Genomic DNA, 24732 nt, shown 5'->3' on the forward strand with positions numbered 1-24732 from the left:
TGCACGTGAGCACACTCTCTCTCTCTCTCTCTCTCTCTCTGTCTTTCTCTCTCAAAAATAAACATTGAAAAAAATTTTTTTGAATAAAATAAAATAAAAGTTCAGTAAGGGGCACCTGGGTGGCTCAGTTGGTTAAACATCTGACTCTTGATTTCAGCTCAGGTCATGATCTCATGGTTCCTGAGATGGAGCCCACACTGGGCTCCACACTGGCAGCGCGGAGCCTGCTTGGGATTGTTTCTCTCTCTCCCTCTCTCTCTCTGCCCCTCCCCTGCTTGTGCGTTCTCTGTCTTTTAAAATAAATAAACATTTAAAAATAATAATAAAAAATAAAAGTAAAAATTCAGTGAATAATTCTAGATTCTCTTACAGACTTTTAACTGGCACTTTATGTGACACCATGTTATCTTTCTGTGTCTTTTTCTCCATGAATTCAAGCAGCCATATTGCTTCTTTTTTTTTTTTTAATGTTTTATTCATTTTTGACAGAGCATATTTGGGGGAGGGCCAGAGAGAGAGGGAAACAGAGGATCTGAAGTGGGCTCTGCGCTGACAGCAGCAAGCCCAATGTGGGGATTGAACTCATGAGCCGTGAGACCATGACCTGAGCTGAAGTTGGATGCTCAACCAACTGAGCCACCCAGGCACCCCCGCCATATTGCTTCTTACCTGAACTTAACTGTCATGATCTCAGGAGTCACGGCCTTACTTAATCCAAGTATTTCCTGATCATTTTTATTTTCTCTGCTAACCTGCACATAACATAGACATTAGCCACGTATATATTTCAGATAGTGTTCTTCAGATGTTAAAAGTAACTTATGTGGGAAAAAAAAAGTGTATATGTGTGGTATCCGTTGATAATCCTTTTTAAATTGTTACTTGTCCTAGAGAAGAGCTAGATTTTTATGCCGTGTATGTAGAACTTTATCCATCAAGTGGTTAATGCATTATTCTGGTTTTAGCCAAAAAAGGTAATGGTTTCTGCAACCTTCCTGATGTGTTTGAATGTATAAACAAACTATATTTGAAATGTTACTCTTTTTAGGTTGCATTGTTTTACATCGCATTAAGACAAGGGACCTGGTAGGATTTCTTTCCCCTTTTGGCTGCTATCTGAAGGGAATATAGTTTTTTCCCCTTTCTCCACCTTTTTTGTAAAAGTTAAATAAAATATCAAAATAAATCTCCTAAAAGCCTGGTGAAAGTGTTATGGGAATCAATAGAAGCCCCGATACTGCATCAATAAGCATTTCAGGTATAATCAATTACATAAAGTGTTCTCTGTGCCCCTTGAGAATCTGGCTCAACAGACTGTTCAGGAATAGAACAATATGTTGCCTGTGGAGGGACAGAGTCCTTGAGCATCTTTCTGGATTCCGCTTCTAAAAGTACTATTACCCCCACCTCCAGTAACATCTGTGAGGGGAAAGGGAGACTTTGTGAAATAAATCAGTGCTTCCTTTTATTTTCCCAGAGGCAAAAATACTTAACTTTCATGAGAAAAGAAAGCAAGCCTCATTCTCGTCCCTCTGGATTTGGTCATTGCTGGCTCCCAGGAGGCTGTGGAACCACTCATTAAGAGTAGAGGACACTCAGAGCTGGTTTAGAAAGTACTTGTCGGCTCTGGGAAACTTAGAACTTAGGCAAAAAAAGAAGGAGGAAGGAAGGAAGGCAGAAAGAAAGACAGGAATATTTTTCTCATTAGGAATTTTGCTTCCCAGATGCAATCATTCTCAATAATTTCATGAACCCAAGCACTAATGTCCAGTCACTATAGCCACTGTTTAGGACTGGGGGCAGGGTGGTGGTGATGACAATGGAAAGAGCCCTGTCTGGATTTATAAACCCTGCCATTTATTCACTGAACAGCCTCAGGCAGATCTCTTCTCTCTGTTTCATCTGTAAATATTTATAGAGAGCGTTATACAATCATGTGAGTGCATTGGGCATATTTATTACAAACTATAAAGCTCCATACACATTTATAGGTTTATCATGTTAATTCTTCCAATCCTGTGTTCTATCTCATTGCAGACAAAATAAAGATTTTCCCCCATAGGAAGGAAGCCAAGAAAAATCTTTGTCCTGACCCACAGAGATGATGTAAATTTAGTATCCTATCCTAAGGCCTTATAGATTAGCCACAGGTATGCTGCTGATAGCACTGTATCCAACTCACAAGCGTTTGCATTACTTCCTGAGTCCCAAGTCAAAATAACCTGGAAAGTTAGCATTATATCCACTTGATATCAACCTTAATACTCCAAACCATTGCAGTCTTGTGCAAGTAAGAAGAACAATCTCTTTCTCTCTCCCTCTCTCTTACTGACTCTTGGGTGGAACACTATGTATTTTCCAATCAGTCAAGAATAACTCATTTGGTGCCCACTGTGTGCCAGACTGTGTTGCTAAGATACCATAAAAAAAATAGTGATAAAATGTAGTGCCCAGCACTGCAGTTCTTGGGAAAGAAAAACTGAGTTGTGTGTATATACAAGCAAGAGACCTAAGGGTTAATCAGAAAAGAAATAATTTTTGCATAAAGTGATCTTTCTTCCCGTTTTTTTATTGTAAGCTCAGAAAGAATTGTAGCAATACAGGTTGAGCAATTTTCTTTTTTATGAATCCTGTGCTCAATTTATGAAAGTCATTTTGCAACCCATTTACATGCAGTAAACTTTGCTTTAAGGTTCTGTCATTTACCTTGATCATGATTATTTATAGTCCCTTTAGAAAAGGCCCTTTACTGGTTTAGGTCTCAAGCACAGCACTGCCACAAGGCAGTTTTCTACTGAGGCTTTTAAGGCATGGTCGTAAGCTAAGGCATAGCCAGTCTTATAGCCAACTATGAGGCACAGGGGTGTTGTGTAATGGGGAAGAGAAGTAGTTGGAATTAAGAGTCTTGGTCAAAATCAACTCTATACTCTCACCATGTAATCCTGGCTATTTTTGCTCCTTTACAGTCAGTTTGCTCACTTGTAGAAAGGGAAAGATGCTTAACTGAAGTACTCTAGTGCAAGATACAGGGTAAATTATAAAGAGGAAATTGTTCCATGAACTAATTGTCTAATTGCAGTAGGAACTACTATAAATCACTGAAAAAGGAATGGTGTGTCTAATCTAAAATCTTTCTTGATCACATACTATATTCTCTCTACTGTAATACACACATGAATGCAAACTGAGAGCAGAAGCCCTTACCTTACACATAGTGGGCATTCAATTATGTATTTATTGTATTGATGGATAAATACAGTTGCTAGCTGAAAGTCACTGTGCTAAGCATGGTACAGAATACAAGGTATTTAATGTATCTTCCTAGGCCTGCAGGAGCTTCTAGTTTAGTTAAGACGACTAGCCATAAATGCACAAAAAGCCAATATGAGTTATGTTGTGGTTCTAGACAGGAGAAGTTATGATGTAAAGAGTGTGTCTGAGTCCCTTACCAGACCTATATGGTAGGAACCCTTCCTCTTCCTAACAATGGGAGAGCCTGTCTTCTTCCAGCCTCACTTTCCCCCATGCACTCCTGGTATGAATTACAGCTCCAGCAGAACTTAGATGCTCACTCAGAAGGGTTTAGCTGAAATGTATACAATGAAGTGGCTTAATAGAGATATATGCAGAATTCCGGGAAGCAAAAAGAGATGGCAAGGGACAAGCTAGAGAGACAAGCAACAGTAGGAAGCATTCCCTACCCTAGAGGTGAAGGGCCAGGTGAAGGTCAGTCAGGGAGTGTGGTGGTGGCCAGAGCTAGGCACAGAAAGAACCCCTGTCAACACACAAGTCCAGGTGGAGTCATGCAAGTCTCATTCCTTGGACAACTCTCATGTCAAAGTCCGCAGACATTAGCAAAGGCTTGTATGCGTTTGCTCCAGAATCTTTACATGGGCGGGGCTTCTCTTGTGGGCCTGAGGAAGGAATGCCATCAGTCCAGAAGGCTGGCTTTCTGAAACCGGGACCTGTCACTCTCTACCTTTGCAAGTAGCTCAGTAAAATGAGTGTGAAATGGCTAGATGTCTTCCTTGACTCCGAGGCACTTACCACGCACAGCCTTCACAAGGCACGGAGCAGGAGAAAACAGACTACACCCTCAACAATAAGAGGCGAGTCATCCGCCTGGTGCTGCAGTGGGCCGCCGTGCACGGGGATGTGCTACAAGAGGATGATGTGGCCGTGGCTTTCCTCGAGGTACGTGGGGTCATCCCTTCCCAGAGTGTGTCTTTGTCTTACGATCCAGGACTCTCCATAAGCATGGTAGCTTCCCTGGAGAGACTGTGATTGCAAATTCTCTTCTCTGTTAACATGTTCATCAGAAGGGTACTCTGAGACGAATAGAGAACAACTTCAGCCATGATCCGGCCACTCATTCAATAACCGCTAGCATTTTAATGTATTTTCATTTGGTCTCTTTTTCTTTGTGTATTTTCTATGGTTATAATCACATAGTACCCATCATTTTGTAGGCTGCTTTTTCCACTTTGTATAAGGAATTTTTCTATGTCAATACAGTCTTTCTAATAAAAATTTCGAATGACCTTTGAGTAGCTCTGCCACAGATATACTTCTTTTCCTCATATTGTTGAATATTTACATCATTTACAGTTTTCACATTCCTCAAATAATAGTACAGTGAACCTTTTTCAGCAAGTAGATCTGTCCTTGGTTACATTCCTAGAAATAGGATTACTAGATCAAATGGTACCTATTTTTGATTGGAGTGAAACAGATCATTTTATTGAGGACTTTCTAGGACCATGAAGTGGTTTCCAAAGGGACACGATTTATTTTGTAAGCACTGCTTTGAGCTGAACTTCCCTTTTCCTTCCCATGGTCCCAGCCCCACATTGCAACATTGACCCTGGCACTGAGTCCTTGATGACTCACTCTGTCCTCCAAAACTTAGATGAGGATCTTCTATGCAGGCAAAAGGCAATGTGGCTTCTATTTCAAACTTTATCAGTCTGTATGTTCAAGAATGAATTATCCAAAAGGAATGTACCCCTTCTCTCCTGTGTAATCATGTAATTTGGCAGGCAGATTGGTGGGGAAGGGAGGAAGAGGAAGTATGAGTGTCCCCAAAAGCTGTGGAAAGAAGTATTTTGAAAATATAAAGGAAAAATAGTAGCCTGGCTCATACATTGACTCCTGGCCTCTACAGGTTGAACAAAGGACTGTTTTGCAGATGGACCACAGTGGTGGTTAAGAAGGCATTGCCACAGTTGTCATCTTCTGCTCCTCAACAAAGCAGGGCCCAGCTGCTGCTGCCGGGCCATCAGGATAGTTCCCAGGACGTCCATAAAGAGTCCTGAGTTGGTACAAACTCAGCATAACTTCAGTACGGTACTGAAGACTATGCCGGCATTTTACTACCGAAAATCGACCACCATCAGTGGGCAATATTAAATAAACAACAAATGCTAAAATAATATTTAAAATAAATGTTAAAATTTCCCTGAAAAAATAGAGGTGAAAAAGTGCTCTTAAAGCGTAGGTTATAAAGTGACCCATTCTGAAACATTGCGTTATGTTGCCTTTCCGATAAATATCACATGAACAATTCATTTGCAATTAAAAAACAATCCGAGTTCTTTTATTGTGGTAAAATATATCAAACATAAAATTTGTCGTTTTAACCATTCTCAAGGACACAGTTCAGTGGCATTATTTAATTCACAATGTTATGCAACCCTCGCCACTACCTATTTCTAAATCCTTTTCTCACTTGCAATTTTGAATTTAGACATATTGTAATGTTTTCTTTTTCTTTTTTGTCTCCAGTCTATGAAACCATAGTCTGGAGATGGCTAGCAAAGCAGATAACATAAGGACACATCTTTATTGATCTTTACAGAATTGTGCACCTTTGCAATTCTTATTAAAAGCCTGTGACTTTTGCCAATTACAGGAGTTTTATGTGTCTGTATCAGATGATGCCCGGATGATTGCTGCCCTCAAGGAGCAACTGCCCGAGTTAGAGAAGATTGTCAAACAAATGTAAGGAGGGGCTTGGCTTTGGGTGTGTTTTCATGAAGTAAGTGCCTGCCTCTCAGGCCAAACATCTTACAAAAAGCCCTTTACCCCCAAAAGGTGAAAGCCAGTTTTCGGCAGGCACACAGTGTTCTGGTTTGAGGGGACGGGGCCTCGGGCGTAGGTGTGATGAGGCCAGATAAAGAGGGGGAAGTTCTGCTCAGCTGTCTTCTGTTGCTGGACATCTGCCAAGAGAAAGCCTGGGACAAGGCAAAGATCCTCCTATGGGGCATCTAACTCAGTAAACTTGGGTCCTTTTTGTTCGAGGCAGTGAATCCAGTAATAGTGGCATTTAAAGAAAGTAGGGGAGGAATTACTTTATGGAAAATTCACTTTCTGCTGCCAGAGCTATTGCCGGTGAATGTTTGTGTCCTCTTAGTGAAAACATGGAAGGTTTCACACACCGTACTTTGAGCCATACAGTAAATACTGGAAAGAGCATCTGCTGCTAGAAAGACCTGAAAGCTAGAAAATGGTTTTCAATGTCAGTTCTGCCAGGGATCTGCCTGTGATGAGAGCTGATCTCTTTGTGTCTCCTCTGTGCTTGGTCTCCTGGTATTAAAATAAAGAGGTTTGGGGTGGCTGGGTGGCTCAGTCGGTTAAGCGTCTGACTTCAGCTCAGGTCATGATCTCATGGTTCGTGGGTTCGAGCTCATGTCGGGCTCTGTGCTGACAGCTCAGAGCCTGGAGCCTGCTTTGGATTCTGTGTCTCCCTCTCTCTCTCTGCCCTTCCCCTGCTCCTGCTCTCTCTCTCACTCTCTCTCTCTCTCTCAAAAATAAACATTAAAAAAAAATTAAGAGGCTCATATTGCTCCCGAAGGATTGCTGCCATTTCATTTTTGTGATGTAAGATTAAAGTTATACACAAATGAAGTAATTCAAAATAACGGTACCAATGCTATTAAATAATGTGCTTTCTCTCTTTCTCGTAGTTCAGAAGATGCAAAGGCTCCACAAAAGAAGGTAAGTGACAATGGATTAAGATTCTCTAATTGTGCCCTGTTGCATAACAATTCTCCAGAAATATTATAGCGCAATATAGAAAAGTGATGTGTTTGTAAAAAGAAAATAGGTTTTCCTCATTTCTTGACTCTGGCTGTTCCTCGGGTGTGTTTCCTCAGGGTTGCAAATATACATTGGTCATTAAAAGCTGTTATTACTCTTACAGCACAAAGTTCTTTTGCAACAGTTCAACACAGGCGATGAGAGAGCCCAGAAGCGCCAGCCTGTCCGCGGCTCTGATGAAGGTGAGACGTGTCTTCCAACTCATGGTTGTACAGATTACTCAAAGTCAGAATAAAATCTCCCCCCGGGAACCCTCAGCCCCACAGAATAGCTTTTCTTGGACTATGTCTTGGCACTCCAAATAGTTTGCTTGAAGGTGCCCTTTTGCATTCCGATTATTTATCTTCTTGAACTCTGGGCCTTGAGTGGAAGTGCTGGTCCACACTTCCCTGATTCAGCCTCTCCCTCTCTACCACCTTTTCCTGAAGGAAGGAAAGATTATGTCAGGAACTAGTTGTCAAGGTTGCCCCTCTGGGAAGAGCTGGCAGGAAGGCAGCTGGCACTTTGCAATGTCACACAGAGGAGAAGGGCCAGGGTCATCTGCAGAACAGGACTCCTGCCCACGGGGAAGCACTCTGATCCTGAGCACGGCCTTGTTAGCAGCCATCAGGGAGGTGCAGATGCTGACGATTACCGTTTGGTCACTTAAAGATTTGTCTAGAGAATCACAACCAAAATAAAATTAATAATAATGATAACATTTTCATTTGAAGCCACAAATGAGTCTTGTAATTTAGGAGTGCCTCTAAACCCAAGACTTACAGTAGCTGCAATTGCTTCCAAGATTTGTGTTCAGAGGTGAGCGTGTAGGTGTCGTATATGGGTTTGCTGAGCTCAGTACCCCAAGTGCTGTGGCCCAGCCCCAGAGTACACAAAGCAGTGAACAAGTGAGCAGGAATGTCAGCGTGTTCACGTCCTAGGCAGAAGCACTCCTGTTTGCAGAGGTGTTCGTGTTGACTTCGCACCACCACACCAGGCAGCAGTGACCCAGCAATCCGCCTACAGCACAGCACTTCCTGTGTTATGAAAAAGAAACCCTCACAGACAAGGGCACACCCAGAAAACAGGCCTACACGTACTTCATTTTTTCCCATCACTTCTATATGGATTTTTCACAAAAATCTATCGTTTTTTTTTTTTTTTAATGTTTATTTATTTTTGCGAGAGAGACAGAGTGCACGTGGGATAGGGGCAGAGAGACATGGAGACACAGAATCTGAAGCAGGCTCCAGGCTCTGAGCTGTCAGCACAGAGCCCGACGTGGGGCTCAAACTCACAGACCGTGAGATCATGACCCGAGCCGAAGTCGGACACTTAACCGACTGAGCCGCCCAGGCACCCCTGCTATCGTTTTTTGAGTTGGAGATGGAAGCCACGTGTGTACCTATTCTCAGACCAATGCTGAGGTCAGGAGTTTGGGAAGCGGGCAGGCATAGGCATAGGTGACTACAAATAGATACAATAGTAAGAGTGACAAGATGATGCCAATTTGGGAGGATATCTAAACATTTCCCGTTGCTGATGGTTTTCTTAAGAATTCCCAAGACCAATTTGCCATATTGTTACTACCTTCCCAATAGTTCTGTTTAAAGTCTATTGCATGGACCACACCTACACAACCATTCGGGTGCCGGTGGCCGCCTCGGTGAAGGAAGTCATCAGCGCAGTTGCTGACAAACTAGGCTCTGGGGAAGGCCTGATCATCGTCAAGATGAGCTCTGGAGGAGGTAACAGCCTTAATTAGCACTTTGGGCTTCTGCAAAATGGAATATCCAGTCCAATGAGAAACCCTGCCAGGAGTTAGCGTGGCCCATCCAAGCGGATCCAGAGGGACAAATTGGTGCTTGTGTGTGCTCCCACAAATAACAAAGTAGTACGGTTAGAAGTGGGCTGGATAAGTGTCTAATATGCCCCATTTTGTAGGTACCCACTATAAAGCAGAAAAAGGTGAAGTGATCTGAGGCCAGCTGGAGCTGAGGACTCTGGTGTGGATGCCAGCCTGGAGTTCTTTCTGTGTAAACCCTAAACAAAAAAGCTTAAGGCCTTCGAGCTCTGAGAAATGTGGACCCTAAGAGGGCCTCTGGCGTGAAGCTACAGGCCATAGGTTTCCAGAAGTCTGAAGTTGGAGGTGGTCATGGTCTAGTTGTTCCCATCTGCTGATGGTTCCCCTCCTTACCCTGTAGAGAGGGCAGGAGCTCAACTCATCGGATAAAATAAGCATATTTTCCCCATGGGATTACATGATTACCTTATGCGTTGTTGAAATGTCATATATTCATTCACCATATATATCCACTGGCCACTGACTATGACTGGGACCGGAGGGATGTGCTGTGGCGGGCGGGAGGTAGCTAGTAACGTGTTACAATCCATACTGGCAAGAGTTTTGGAACCGTCAGCACACGTTGCAGTGAGTCCAGAGGAAGGAGCAGTAAGCCCACCTGGTCTGGCAATGATTTCATAGCCACTGGGGATCCTCCAGGATCGGGTAAGCCATTTTGCCATGTCTGAAGGCAAATGATTCTACTGCTGCAGGATTTTTAGATGCATCATGGATTCCCTAGATATCCTCTTCCATTTCTGCCCCAGTCACACGGGACCCAGGATGTCCCTTTTCGCCCATCCCGCTGGCACACTTCCCAAGCTATCCTGGGTCCTTCCTCACCTTCCTTCAGTTTTTTACCCAAATGTCAGTGTCTAACCGAGGCCCCCTCCTTACTTTCTTCTAAAATTGTATCCTCTCCTGCTTATACAGACTTCCTTGCTTCCTTCCCTATTGTTTTTTTCTCCTCGTGGCCACTCGCTCTCTGATATGTTTGTCTTTCTCACTGTGCACATCCCTCACTGCAATGCAGGCTCTTTTTGGACTGGGATTTTTTTTTGTTTGCTCCCTTCCGTATCCTCAATACCAGGAGCAGTGTCCAGCAAATAGTAAATGCTAAATAAATATCTGTTGAATGAATTAATTTTTACAATATAGGAGGCTTAATCCAGGTAACACAATTGCCCTCCAAATGAGGGACTAAGTGAAAAAATAATAGTGAATTTTACATCTAAAATCTATTTGAGATCTCAGAAACCCCCTAAGTTTTCTACAAGTGATCTTTCCATCTCCAAAGTGCTGGGCATTATTACCATCTGGAAACATAATTTGTTGTATAAATAGCAAATGTGGTTTTTATATATAATTACAGTTGCAACACAGAACTGGGGGCATTGACCCTCGGGTATTTCCATTCCTGTTTTGTGGTCATTTCTGATGGCATTCTGAGTGTCATGTGCCTGCATGAATGCTGTGTCTTTTTTATTCAGTGGGTCCCTTCAGGACTGTATTTTATGCAGTCGCTCTGCGTGTTCCGGTAATTCACCGAGCCGGCAATTTGTTGGTGTGATTAGGGCAGTGCAGCAAATCTCAGATGCATTTAATAGGCAATCTCATGCTTTTTATGTTCACAGAAAAGGTGGTGCTCAAACCTAATGATGTTTCAGTATTTACGACGCTCACCATTAATGGACGCCTATTTGCTTGCCCGCGAGAGCAATTCGATTCACTGGTAGGTGTGGATGGCCTCCTCAGAGTAGTGTCTGCAATCAGAAAAACTTGTCTGGAGCTTAATTTTGCAGTTACATTGAACCTAGTTGCCAAAAACTCTTGAATGTGACTCGGCTTTTTCTTTTTCTGTGCTCTATTAGGTAAGCCTCAGGTGTTCATTTGATACACTCTGAGCTTTAGATTTTCTTTTGTGAAAATTAGCCAAGTAGCACCATGACTGGGGCCTAATTCAGCTTTTAGAACTGTTTGTAGTAAATCACCTCCTTGAAATCCCTCCAATTTAAATATTAATGTTAAAAATCTGAATACTTAGACCAGGATAGAAAAAAAATTTTTTAAGACCAGATATTGCAATGTATCATACTCCTTAGGGAGATGTAGAAAAGGTATTATGGCAAAGCCACTCTCCAGTCTAAGAAAAATTCTGTTTCCTGGAAGTGGTCTAACTTGTGTAGGAAATACCAGAGGCCAGCCCTTTCTTCCCTAAGTTTCTAAAATATTTGTTCCAAGCCCACACAGAGCTGTCTGCAAATTAAAAGGATTAATGGGCTCATGTTAGCAACGGAGTAACCTACTCTCTTTTATGCAGGTAGGGTTTATGGTAGGGTTCATTTCTATTTACCCTATAAAAATTAGACATGTTGGTGCATAGCTCTCAACGTATCTTGGAAAACCTATGGGGCCAGTTCAGAGGATAGAGAACTAGTTTTTTTCCATCTTTGGACACACAGGGCTGCTTTTACTAAGAAAAGTGCAACACAGGAGCAAGGGGTAACCAGCCTCACATTTCAGAGAATTTAACCACATGAGTGTTGCATAAATACATTCAAATGTCATCAAAACAGACATTAGAAGGAAATCAAGATTCCTCTCCTCTCAGGAACATTTTAGAGCTTGTTTTGGCCTCATGGTAATTCTGTGCTCTAGTCTGGGGGGAGCCATTTTGTGCACTGCAATGCAACTGTTGTATCTTAAATCCACCTGGAGGGGAACTTGGCAGACATGGCATTCGTTCTCTGACTGTCCCGCATCCGTCACTGCCCATGAGCACCCTTGCTTGCCTCAACCACTGGTACTGGAAGATCTGTCTACGCACAGCCCTCTTCATTTAGAATTTTAGTCATCTACATTCATTGCTTTCTGAAAGGTATTTCCCAACACTGAGGGATTGTGGGGGGAGACTGTCATAAATGAGTCATGCTGCCCTCTCCTGGAAATGAACACCATCATAAGCCAGGTCGGCTGTAGCCCTATTTACAGGTGCTGCGTGATGTGTTGGCCACACAGCGTTCAGCCTGTCTTGCCAACTGGTTCTTGGCCATACTATCCAAAGACATGGTGTCTGGATGGACAGTATGGACTTTTTCCAGCTCCCTGTAGGGCAAGATACTGACTTTTTAAGCCTCTGTTTATCCGCACATCATCCTGCAACCTTATGAATTCTTAGTCCTTGCTAGTCTTCCATTTTAAGGCCTGAGTAATTGAAAGGCATTTACTTGGCAACAAGTACTGGGGAAATGAACTTGTTAGCTTCCTCCATGTCTGTGCTCTGCCATCCACTGGGGCACAGTTTTATGTCATCAAGCTAAGAAATGGTTGAACCTTACCTGCCTCACAACACCAGAGACATGGGGCCTTGTCCAGGTTTCTAAAGATTTCTCTGAGAACAGTCTTTCTAGGAAGAACGTATGCAGATGACTCTGCAGTACAAAATGTTGGCCAAACTCTTTGATCTATCAACACATGCTTAGGAAGTGTCTGCTTTGTACTTGGTGCTACGCTGGCTTCTGTGTGACACTAGAACTAGACCAGTCAGCCCAGAGACTCCATTCTTATGACAATTATGGTCATGTTAGGGAGATGAGACTAACACAAACAGCCTGGAGCAGAACAAATCGTAGGGCTAAATTGTGTTGTCTAGAAATAGCAGATTGCCAGCAATTTATCCTAGTTGGTTAAAGGCTTGGAACCTGCAGCTTTACTCTCTTGACACTTTATTTGAGCATAAATGTGAGTACAGACAAATTATAATAAAATCCCATTATACTGTAATCTGGTTCTACTCTTACCAATTCACTAGTTCCTTAGACTTTTATTTAGGGCCTATTATATCATTCCAGGCATCATGGATGGTTCTGCCTCTGGGATGGTCTTGAAGACGAATCCTTCATGGTTTTTGTGCCTCAAGGAGCTCAGAGTATAGTGAGGGACTCCAGAGTGTAAGGAGAATCCAATGTGACAAATGCCATTGCAGAGCCAGGCACAGAGGGAGAAAGAGGGATGCTGGGGTGGCAGCTTACTTTAGCCATCTCTTTGTTACTGACAATCAGCATATCCTTTTTATATCTTAGGTTCTTCAACTGGATATTGGGGGACGGGGGGCGGGTAACAATGCTGTTCTCCCAGGGGGAGAGTATATGGGAGTTCTGTGCCTCAGGATAGGCAGTATTCAGACCTGCCTGTGCAGTGTAGACCCCACAGAATCTCTGCTGTGCTTCATCTGGTAGGAAACTTCCATAGGACCATCTATGAGGAAGTGGAGCAAGGAAGTGATCTGTTGGGCCCCCAGGATCAGCATGTAAATTCCCCACTTCACTTAGAAGAGCCACTTTGGCCGCTTAGACTGCCTCTTCTGTGTTTCATGGAGGGAAGGGATCAGCCTGCCCTTTGTCAAGGAGGGAGAAGGCTTGGTAAGCCCTGCCCACTCAAAAAAAAGAAATTCTGTTACTCTCTCAAAGGGGATGCAGCAGTGATAGACCAGCATCCGTGACTTAAAGAATTTGATCTTTTTTTTTTTTTAATTTTTTTTTTAACGTTTTATTTATTTTTGAGACAGGGAGAGACAGAGCATGAACAGGGGAGGGTCAGAGAGAGGGAGACACAGAATCTGAAACAGGCTCCAGGCTCTGAGCTGTCAGCACAGAGCCCGACGCGGGGCTCGAATACACGGACCGCGAGATCATGACCTGAGCCGAAGTCGGCCGCTTAACCGACTGAGCCACCCAGGCGCCCCTGATCTATTTTTTTAATATTGGCATCGTCCCTACAGTTGTTGGGTTGGTTTCTCCCCTCTGTGAGAAGCCATGAGGCCCCAGGGAAAAGAGTCGGAGAGCTGGGCAGGCTGCAGAGGGAGAGAGCAGGAGGGCAGTTCCACAGAACTGCTGTTCACAGCAGCAGCTGCAAGAGGAAAGGGAAAACGTGGAGAGCCTGTCTGAGCCTGACAAGGAGTCCTCAGACTCAGTATTTAAAAGTGTCCCCAACTTTCTACCTGAGACCTGGCCTGCTTAAAACCATTCTCCTTACTTGCTTCCACAAGCTACTTACCCATAGATTCAGGTCAGTTCCCTAAGTTTCAAAACTTTGGAATAAATGTTTTTCTTCCTTGCCGTCCATGCCCTGCATAGTGTGAATCCGGAACAACAGTGCTTAGCTCTTACATCCAGGTATTGTACAGATCCTGCTTCCCCGGACATTTGTATTGCTGCAGTACGTGCGGGGACACGATAATTTGGAAGGGGCTGCGAATGGGGACCTCCTCTGTGCCAGGCGCTGTGCTTACGGGATACACTCAAATTATTCCCATTCAATCCTCTTAAAAAGCCTGTGTACCCGGTACTGTGACACTGAGTTCCCAGTGCCAGAAACAGACATTCAGGAGATAAGGGAATTTGTGGAGTTAGAGTGAGGTTTGCATTTAGAGTCTGTTGCTCTCTGAAGCCAGTCTATGCAAAACCCCAGCCCCTTGTCTGGTACTCACAGACTTTGTAAAGCTGTTCGGTTCCCCTAGGCTCTTTGTTTCCGATAAACTTGTCTCATGACAGCTTCCCAACCTTCCTGCCTCTCTTGCCATCCTTCAACAGACCAACTTGAGTGCTCTGGGGAAACCTTGCTGTTCTAACCCACCCAGGTTTGCCTGTTGAATCTTTTACAGCCCGGCTTCTTGGTCTCCAAGAACCTCTTCAGCTGCAAAATTCATTCGAAATGCCCACTAACTCTCAAAAAGCCCATTCATGTTCTCCCACGTGTCTGTCTGTATCTGGGTGTCAGGTGTGTGTTGATTCTGTCTGTCCTTTATACCCACAAATGAATGGCAGCAGCTGTTTATTGAGTGCAGAGCAGTACTCTCTGGTCAGGGCTCACTCCTCCCTTAGACTAATATTGCAGGGACCACTTACATCCTGAATGTGTCATTTCTTCAGTGTCCAGAATGCAGTGAGCACTTGAGGAATATAGTGGTTATGCATGATGATGATGATAACGAGGATGACAGAATTTGCACAATATTCGGGTTTCTAACCTAAATATTGAATATCCCAATATGGCTAGCGTGATATTAGGGAAATTCTCTCTTTTCTTTTTTAATTTAAATTTTAGTTAACATACAGTGCAGTATTGGTTTCAAGAAAACCCAGCGATTCATCACTTACATACAACACCCAGTGCTCATCACAAGTGCCCTCCTTAATACCCATCACCCATCTAGCCCTTCCCCCACCCACTTCCCTCCCTCAGCTCTCAGTTTGTTCTCTATTATTGAGTCTCTTGTGGTTTATGGAAAATTCCCCTTTCATTCATGTGCCTTTGTAACTTTGGACATATATTACAGAGCCATAAATATTCACATATTATACATAAGTTTCCAATGTATGCAAATCATTCGTTTTACTGAGGAGAAACACTCTAGGTCATTTATCAAAAAATACAAGTGAGATGAGTCAGTGGGACTGAAAGTTTTGAATGAGGGCGTTCCAGAAAGTAGCAGCGTTTGGTTTTCTGATGCCCTAGCCCAAAACACCTTGACCATGTGGATATCGTTTCTGGCTCAGCATGTCTCAGAGAGTGGAGATGTAACCTCAGTGCACAGAGCCCTCTGTCACCTAGTAAGCCCAGGCAGTGTGTTGTAAGAGCTGGATGGACAGCACCGTCACCACAGTCTCTGGCTCCTGCCGCAGTAGGGAGTGCTGTGGCTAAATGTCCACAACTGCCATGCCAGCACCTGCTCCAGAACAGCTTCAGTGGAACACAGAAGGAAAACCTCCCCAAGAAATTCTTATATCTTCACCAGACAAGAGGCGTTGTTTCCAGGGATCTCCCAGGCCCCAGCACAGGTCACTCCTTCCCAAATCTTAATTACCATGGTCCACGTTTTTCAGTCCCTGGAATTGATGACAGTGAGATGGCACTGAAGCTAGTGGGCATTAAGAGCAGAGGCATCTTTCTCCTCTGGGCAAAATCAAAGTTTCAAGACCCTCCTGAAAACATCTCCAGAATCCTTTCCCCTCGGGACCTCCATAAAGCATTCAGCATTACAAGTATTTATCTGGGGCCCCCGGGTGGCTCAGTCTGTTAAGTGTCTGACTTTGGCTCAGGTCATGATCTTACGATTCATGAGTTTGAGCCCCTCATCCGGTGAGGTCGAGCCCCTTCCGGGCTCTGCACTCTCTCTCTCCCCTCTCTCTGCCCCTCACTCGCTCTGTCACTCTCTCTCTCTCTCAAAAATAAATAAATAAATAAATCCAATTTAAAAAATGTTTAAAGTACTTCTCTGCTCTGAGATTCTGATGTATTTTTGCATTATTATTCATAGACTCCCTTGCCAGAGCAGGAAGGCCCAACTGTTGGAACAATGGGAACTTTTGAACTGATGAGCTCCAAAGATTTAGCATACCAGATGACAATTTATGATTGGGAACTCTTCAACTGTGTGCATGAGGTAAGGTGCTCGATTGAGAGCATTAGTAGGCACCATTGCAATCCTGGATGAAGTCTACTGGCATTACTCCAATGCCAATGTCGGTTATGTGCTGCAATGTGGAAACCACATGATCCTTTTTGTAAATATTGAGTTGATTAATAAAGCCTATTGTAAAGTCTTTGAGTATTAAAGAAAAATCTTAATGGTTTACAGCAAGCTATGTCTTCCTGAGTATATTAAGCCAACGGCACCTCGTGTATAGTTATATATTTAACAAGCCTCCCTGAAGCCCTCTAGCTCTGTAGTACGAGTTGAATCCTGGCCAGTGATTGTATTCACATGTGCTGACCCATGTCAATTTGTCTTGACAAATAGAGAAGCCTCATTGGTGTTTTGATTGAAAAACAAAGAAATGAAATTGTTTTCCTTTCTTTTCTAGCTGGAGCTAATCTATCACACATTTGGAAGGCATAATTTTAAAAAGACCACAGCAAACTTGGATTTGTTCCTGAGGAGATTTAATGAAATTCAGTTTTGGGTTGTCACTGAGATTTGCCTTTGTTCTCAGCCCAGCAAGCGTGTTCAGCTCTTAAAAAAATTTATTAAGATAGCAGCCCAGTAAGTATCATTAGCTTAAGAAGAGAAAAACATTTGAGCTGCATTTTCATTTTGTTCCCTTAGGCTGCACCTTAAAACAAAAAGCAAGATATAGGATCTTCTTATGCACAAGGAACAATCACAGGAGCTTCAGAATAACTGAACTCTTGTAAAAGATTCATTTCATATGGCTTTTGGAATACTGGACGTCAATACATAATAAATTACCATCTTATAGCACTGCTGCTGAAGTCAAAATTGTGACCTCTTTTTGCTCTGAACTACCGTGGCTTTGTGCCTCCTCCAGTTTATTGAGTCCTTCAGCAAACAAAGTTCTAGAAAAGTTGTATTTAGAAGGCCGTTCAAGTCAATGTCCAACATGACACCATCTCGCCAGTAGAGGGCAGTAGAAACATGCATGTACATCAGCACGGCCCAACTTAGCCAGAATAAAATCAGTAAAATGCATAAAGCTGAGCTAACCTAGGACATGAAAATCATCTCCATCAACATCAGAAAAAGCAAGCAACTTATAAATATTCTATTTAATAGCACTTCATGGGAAACAATTTATTTACTGCAGGGGCCAGTTAGATTTCTCCCTGACATGAATTTAATCTTCTCCTGCTATTTAGATATGCCTGACAACCTCCTGTTTACTTCCATGTTTTTGGTATCACCACAGTGCTAAAAATAAAATGCTAAATGTGGCCCATGGCTGGGAGACTTCTTTCTAAATTCAGGGAGCTCTAGCACAGGAAGGTGGGGAGCACAAGTGACCCCAGCTAGCAATTTTCTTGAGCCAAATAGTTTAGATCCCATACAGAGTCTGATTTCCAGAGCTAAACAAAGAAGTAAATGCTGCTTGACATTTTATACACGCCAGTTTGCCAAATGCTCCGAATTATTTTGCCAAAAATTTGAGGGTTCAACAGCCTATCCAAACCCTCAGATTCAAATGCTGTTATCTCTTAATTTGGAAAAGCTGCCTTTTTGAAGAAAGATTTGGTAAAATGTTACTTATGAATTTCTGGTTCACAGGATAGCCATTTTTTCTAGGAGACTGAACAGCCTTGTTGCAAGGGACAGGTGCCTTTGCATATTTGGAAGGAGAGGATAACCGAAACTCTGAACATATGTGCTTTCCTGTGGTAAAGAGCACATCCGGTCTTCACCTTTGCCTGGCAGTGCTGGCTGGAGCAGGGGGAAGAGAACAGCAATCTGCACACCTATGTGGGAGATCAGACAACCTTTGGGCTTTCCCAGTCCCAGTTATTTATGGTGGAAACATAAGAGAGCCTTTCAAAAACTCAGGAATTTTTTTAAATGTTTTTGTCTTTTTTACCTTTCTTCCTTCTGATTATGGAAATGAGTAGGTGGCTTTGGCCCTTGGTATAAATTGCTTTATATTATTTAACCTTTACTAAGCTGTGCTGCCCTACAGTGGAACTGTTTACACAGTCTGGCTGGAAAAGATTATGAACTCTCATAAGCCAAGATCTACAAGAATGTGATCTAAATCTGGGGGGCAGTAGCATGTTTTACGTGGTATTTTTAGAGAACTTCGACAAATTCTATTTAAGCTCTTCGACTTGCCCAGAACTTTATGAAGTTGGGGGTTCGAGTGTTATCATCCCCTTTTACAGATGAGGAGACTGAGGCATGGGGATATTTCATGACTTCCCTAAGGCGATAAAGTCAGTTGGTAACACTGAGCAGAGCAGTGATCAGAAAGGCAGGTCTGTGTGCCTGCGTGTCCTCTCAAGATCACATGGAAAGGACAAAGGCAAACACATATTCGTGATGTTATACCCCTTCCACCCCAGGGGGTCTCTGAAACTCCTTTCGGCCCCTGACCTGAGAGCCACTGCCCCAACACAGCAAAGTCCTTGCTTACCTTTTCACCAGTGAGATAAGACACATGATAGCTTCTCTGAAATCTGTTTTCCTCTTTCCACAGAGATCACTTAAGAATCACTCATTGCTTCTTCTGCAAGGATAACACAGGCAGCAAAAGCAATGATTTAATTAGCCTTTTGCAAGAATGTTCATCCGAACAGGATTTAATTATGATGCAGTCGACTTAGTCGACCATATTGATTTGGGTAAAGGATTTGCACTTGTTGAAAAATTAATTCTTTCCCTTTTCAAGGAGCTGGTATGAGGAAGTTAGGGATTCCTTTTTTTTTTTTTTTTCTTTAAGTTAAATCAAGTACCTAGGCTTAATATTGCCATTCTAATAAGAATCCTTGATATTGTTCCACAGTATTCTTATTCCCAAATATATACTCATAAAGGCTAATAGTTGCATAAGTACAGATTCAAATTGATCAGCCTCACTGACATCAGTTAAATGCAAAGAAAATAAGGTTATTTTTAGGTCAATTGTTTAGGTTATTTCTCAGCTTCATAGGGATTGTAAATTGATATTTCTCAACAAATTAGAAGCATTCACATGGCAGGAAGAAGTTATGGTGGCTGTAGCAATATGACCTCCTAGTTCCTCTCTCAGGCTGCCAGAGGAGGCGTCCAACTTCAGGCTAAAAGTCTGAATGTCTTTGAGGACGTTTTGCCTACTTCTCTTCTTATCCCATGAGATGTTTCCTTCCATGTCCAACGAGGCTTTTAGGAAGCTTTGGGATCGTAGTAACGATCCCCAGGGTAGGGGTCTTTCAATTCCTTCTCAGAACCTGAACCTAGATGGCCAGAACCATTACAGTGGGAAGTCAAATAGCCGAACATGGTCATCCAAGTGGAACTTCTACGGTGCATTAAATCTATCATTGCCTGTTCTCATAAAGAGTCCTGACGAATATTAATGACTATCAGAAAATAGAACTCCAAGTTTTTTAAATCTCACTCAAAAGTGGCATTTTACTCAAACACGTGCCTCTTGTGTTTCAGCTGTAAGGAGTACAAAAATCTGAATTCCTTTTTTGCCATCGTCATGGGGCTAAGTAATGTTGCTGTAAGCCGCTTGGCACTCACGTGGGAGGTAAGCTTCAGCTGAGATCCAGCTGTGACTTTTGCCTTAAGAATAAAAACACAGGCTCACCAGTGAGCTTTTTGAATAGAAATATCACTCACACTGGTATAACAATGGAAAAGGTGGGACACTTTGAGGGAAGTGACCTGTCTTCCTTTTTCCAGTTGCCTGAGAGTGTGAATTTAAAAAGGTATTGTCCTTTTGTGTAGGGGGGCGATGAGGGGGTCTTAGCTTCTTGGTCTCTACAATGTAAATAATAATACTTCTGGTTCCTACGTACAACATGAATCAACATCGTTGCTTGGATGATTTCAAAGGTTTTTTTGTTCATAGATTCTGTTGTTCTCTGGAATGTCTGCTTATTGCTTTTGCAATAAGCCTTATCTATAATTAAGAGAGGACAGAAGATCCATTTTTAACCAAGTAGTCATTTTGCTGCAGGGAAAATTAGCCAGAAGGCCAACTGTTTGGCCCAGTTGAGTACTAAGTATCTCTTAACCGCCTGGCCGTGGGCTCTGTGTATGGAAGAACAACAGTTGGCTGATATTCAAGTTGGAGCAAAAGTTATGCAGGTGTGCTGTGAATTTCTATAGCAAATATGATTAATGGATTGTTGACAGTTGGTTAATTTGTGGTACACATCTCCAATTTTCATCAGCTAAGTACTCAAAATGTGCCTGACCCCTACATGTGGTATATAGTTAAAGAAATACTAATCTCTAATAGAACATACACACAAAAATAGACTCTTACTAAAAATAAAAAAGTATGTGTAAGTGGGACGCAAAAAGAGGTCAAGGAGTAGATAACAGAGACTTAATTTGCAAGGGAGCTTTTAAAAGGCACCAAAGGCAGCTGTTTGCATCTCTAAATATTTTCCTTAAAACATTTCCTTCCCCACTTCCCTCTTGAAACTGTTTTCTTTCTCCGTCTCTCCTAAATGTTTCCATTGTTTATAGGACAGGTCCTCACAAGTTCTTCTGTCTTGGGTTTCTCTTAAAATTCCAGGCAGATGCAGCACACAGCAGCTCATCCCCTGAATATAGGAATGAGGGAATTGGTGAGGCCTGCGTGCCACGCAGCTGTATCATCTTCCAGCTGGTAAAAGGACGGAGTTAGGGCTGCCACTGAATTGAAGCAATGAAGCCGTTATGCAGGCTCCCCTGTCGTGCAGCCCAAGGCTCCTGGAATCTGTGGAAACCGAGGGTTCCCTCTCAGACAGTATGCTTTCCCCCAGCCGGTTTCCAGCGTCTGATGCCCACGCGGAGTCTAGATGGTTTGGCTGGGAAAATCAAGGAAGGTATAAAGCCTTACAGGGGTCCCGGAAGGCAGGTGTGAGTATCACATAACAGCAGCCAGACGTCAAGGCCATAGCACGGTGGAAACACGACCAGAGTCTCCTTTCTTGTCTAAAGAGAAAAATAGGAGGCTATTTGGGTTGAGCAGGACGGTGCAGTCAGCAAAAGGAGAAAGTTAACGGGGAATATGAAGAAATCCATCAGTCTGTGAGCTTTTGACCTGTTGCCGAAAGAGAAAACCCCTCCTCATTCGTAAGATTTTATTTTATAAGGTGAAATATAATTATATCATTCTGTAGGAAGACCTTTCATTCGTAAGCATCCTTGATTCGGGTTGATCTACCCAAATCCATGCGCTTCCCATACGGGCCCCAGCAAAGAGCATGATGCCTCCCTCTCACAGGGGCAGTGTGAGAGACGGCGCCTGACCGCCCTCCCCTCCCCCACCCGGAACTACAGAGCACACGTGAAACCGTCAGTGAACAAAATGGGAGAAGGAGTTAAACCTCATGGCAAAGGGAATGGTCCCACTTGGAGGGCAAGCAAATGGGAGTTAAATCCTGGAGCACTTTCTGGGCCTTGGCAGCACTGACACCGTGGGCCAGATGACTCTTCATTGCAGGATGTCCCGTGTGAGGTCGGATGCTTAGCAGCATCCCTGGCTTCAGCCTGCTACCTACCAGTAGCACCTGTCACCCTACCCCACCCCAGGTGTGACAACAGAAAATGTGTGCAGACATCACTAAATGGCCCCCAGTGGATGTGGGGGGAGGGGTGCAAAACTGAGCCCAGTTGAGAATCGTTGCTCTGGAGGCACAGGGTGTGCATAGATAATAGTATTAAGACCCACAAAAATATGTGTTGCCCTATGCCCTTTGACCCAAACACCAGTTAAGAAAGAGAGGTAGAAAGACCAATCTAACCAAAAATGTAATTCACTTCAAATTTTTAAAGTAGTCTGTGTTTGTAGAAAGTTATCAGCTAACATGGTGATTTGGATACTACACGTGGAATGAGATTCTTGCATCCTTTGATGCCTCTCCCAGCTCTCCTCCCTTTGGACATTCCCTCAGAGCAAGGATATCCGGTTTCCCAGAGACCTAACTTGAAAAGAGGTACTAGGAAAATGAGCTTGGAGGACATGTGGGAGACTAGTAAGATTTTTGCACAGATGTTTAAATGGGAAGATGACAAACTAATTCAGCTATGAGAGAGAAAGAAGAGAGAGGAGCTCTCCTGTGATTGCAGAAGCCGAACTGGTGAATCCGTTGTTGCCGGTAGACTTCCCGTGGGAAGCACAGCTGAACTCCAGATCTCTAGGGCCGAGGATGGTGCTTCCACAGACTCGGGAGAGGATGCACGCCACGCTGCTCTGCCTTGGCGTGGCCCTGTCAGAAGAGAGAAGTTAGGGTTACTAAGATCTCAGGACCCAAGCAAAGTGAGAGCCAGTAAATTCAAAGGTGACTCGATAATGGCCTCCTTGTGTCAATCGATATATGGGTACAGCCCACGGTGCTACCTCAGGTAGTAAATTGGTAGAATCATCAGTTTTTGTATAACAGCAGGGCAGAGAAATCAGGGGGGAGAAATGCTTGTGTGGAAAAGCACAAGTATGTAAGAGAAGCCCTAGAAAGGGGCAGGTGATGTGAATTACAGAGGCTCTGGCCATCAGTAGCTGTGCCACGTTGGGCATGTCATTTAAACTGTGAGACCTCATGTGTCTGGGTGGCTCAGTCGGCTAAGCATCCAATTTTGGCTCAGAGCATGACCTCACAGTTCATGGGTTCAAGCCCTGAGTCGGGTTCTTGCTAATAGCTCAGAGCCTGGAGCCTGCTGTGGATTCTATGTCTCCCTCTCTCTCTGCCCCTCCCCTGCTCACACTCTGTCTCTCTCTCTCTCAAAAGTAAATAAACATTAAAAAAAAATAGTAATAGGGGCGCCTGGGTGGCGCAGTCGGTTAAGTGTCCGACTTCAGCCAGGTCACGATCTCACAGTCCGTGAGTTCGAGCCCCGCATCAGGCTCTGGGCTGATGGCTCAGAGCCTGGAGCCTGTTTCCGATTCTGTGTCTCCCTCTCTCTCTGCCCCTCCCCCGTTCATGCTCTCTCTCTGTCCCAAAAATAAATAAACGTTGAAAAAAAAAATTTTTAAAAAAAAGTATTTTAAAAAAAATAGTAATAAAAAACTGTGAGACTTAATTTCTTCCCTATAGTAAGCAAAGGTTTAATCTATTCAAATAAATATTTATTAAGCAGTAACTATGTACCTGACACTTGTTTAGGCACTGAAGAGATAGCAATCAACAAAACTGATAAGTTTCTGTCCTCATGGAGTTTACATTGTAAGGGAGGAGGAGGATTGAAATAGGTGGTTTCTGAAACTTTTAATCCTAATATTCTTTGGTCTAAATTCCTAACTGTGGGAATCGGAGAATTTAAGGTGTGGGAGGAGGTGATTCCAAACCACTTATGGTCTGAGAGTGCAGTCCTCCTAATGAATAATTAGAAAACATTATAAAAACAGTAAGACCAAAGCATCCATAGTTACTTTTGTTTCATCGAGGTTAAGAGTTTTAAAAGGTAGGTTCTCTATATTCCAGAATATGCTCAAATGACAAGACAGATAACAGTCTGGTCTGCTTTAGAGATGTTTGATTAAGAGCCAAAGAAATACATTTCCCCTAGAAATGGTAACACGTGATACAGATCTAGATATTGAATCCGACACATGAGTGTGGTATTTTCGTTTCATTAACAGAAACTGCCAAGCAAGTTCAAGAAGTTCTATGCGGAGTTTGAAAGTTTAATGGTAAGTGACAGTGGCTCCTTTATTCTGTTCACTGTCTGCATTAATCCAGTTTCTGATTAGCTGAATTGAAGTTCTCATTTCAGAAATTTTACCTGTCCTTGTATGACTTTAAGAAGTTTATGATCCCGTTTTAGTGCTGCTAAAACAAGCATGTCTGACTAATGAATGGCACCCTCAGGAACCAACTTAAAGAGGACTTATGTCCCACATAAGGTCAATTTGTGTAACTAAGAAAAGCAGTGTAATAGGATCCTTTCCGCCTAGCATAGGTTGGCTATGGGTTGGAAGCTGCATTTTCCTTGGCTTGCCAAAATTATTGTTCCCCATTGGCTGGGAGGTGTTAACACCAGAAAAGGAGCGAGTAGGTCTTGGTAGGAGTGATGGAATGGTCTCAGAGAGGGCCCATGGGGCTGGCTGTGCAAGGCAGAGAGGAGGGGAGTCAGAACTCCCAGGGAGGAGGGGGTGCTTTGGGAGAGGGGGATCTCATGGGTGGGGTTTGTTTTACACATTTTGTATTTGCTCTCAAAGGGCGTCTCTCCCCTCAGTCCCTGCAGGCAAATCTCCCTCTCAAGCAAAAAACGAAACAAAAAGCAAGTTATTTTCATGTCAGCCGGGAAATTGTCTTAAAACAAAACTCAGGGGTGCCTGAGTGGCTCAGTTGGTTGAGCATCTGATTCTTTATTTCAGCTCAGGTCATGA

The 24732-nt window shown here is 43.2% G+C and overlaps 1 protein-coding gene across 9 annotated transcripts in view; it reads left to right on the top strand.

The window, feature by feature from the left end:
• Positions 1–24732, top strand: part of RAPGEF4 (Rap guanine nucleotide exchange factor 4) — a 292801-nt gene that overhangs the window by 251653 nt on the left and 16416 nt on the right. For 8 of the 9 annotated variants that reach the window (XM_045480213.1, XM_045480214.1, XM_045480216.1 and 5 more), the window contains 10 exons: positions 4044–4194; positions 5912–6000; positions 6966–6996; positions 7202–7280; positions 8679–8825; positions 10555–10652; positions 16239–16364; positions 16786–16964; positions 19848–19938; positions 23983–24033. In XM_045480213.1, the coding sequence (XP_045336169.1) occupies positions 4044–4194; positions 5912–6000; positions 6966–6996; positions 7202–7280; positions 8679–8825; positions 10555–10652; positions 16239–16364; positions 16786–16964; positions 19848–19938; positions 23983–24033 (1042 nt within the window). Of the gene's footprint in view, positions 1–2037; positions 2185–4043; positions 4195–5911; positions 6001–6965; positions 6997–7201; positions 7281–8678; positions 8826–10554; positions 10653–16238; positions 16365–16785; positions 16965–19847; positions 19939–23982; positions 24034–24732 lie in introns of those variants that run through there. The other variant, XM_045480221.1, reaches the window with a different exon arrangement.

This window comes from Leopardus geoffroyi, chromosome C1 (assembly GCF_018350155.1).
Source record: "Leopardus geoffroyi isolate Oge1 chromosome C1, O.geoffroyi_Oge1_pat1.0, whole genome shotgun sequence".
In the NCBI taxonomy this organism is placed as follows: Eukaryota; Metazoa; Chordata; class Mammalia; order Carnivora; family Felidae; genus Leopardus; species Leopardus geoffroyi.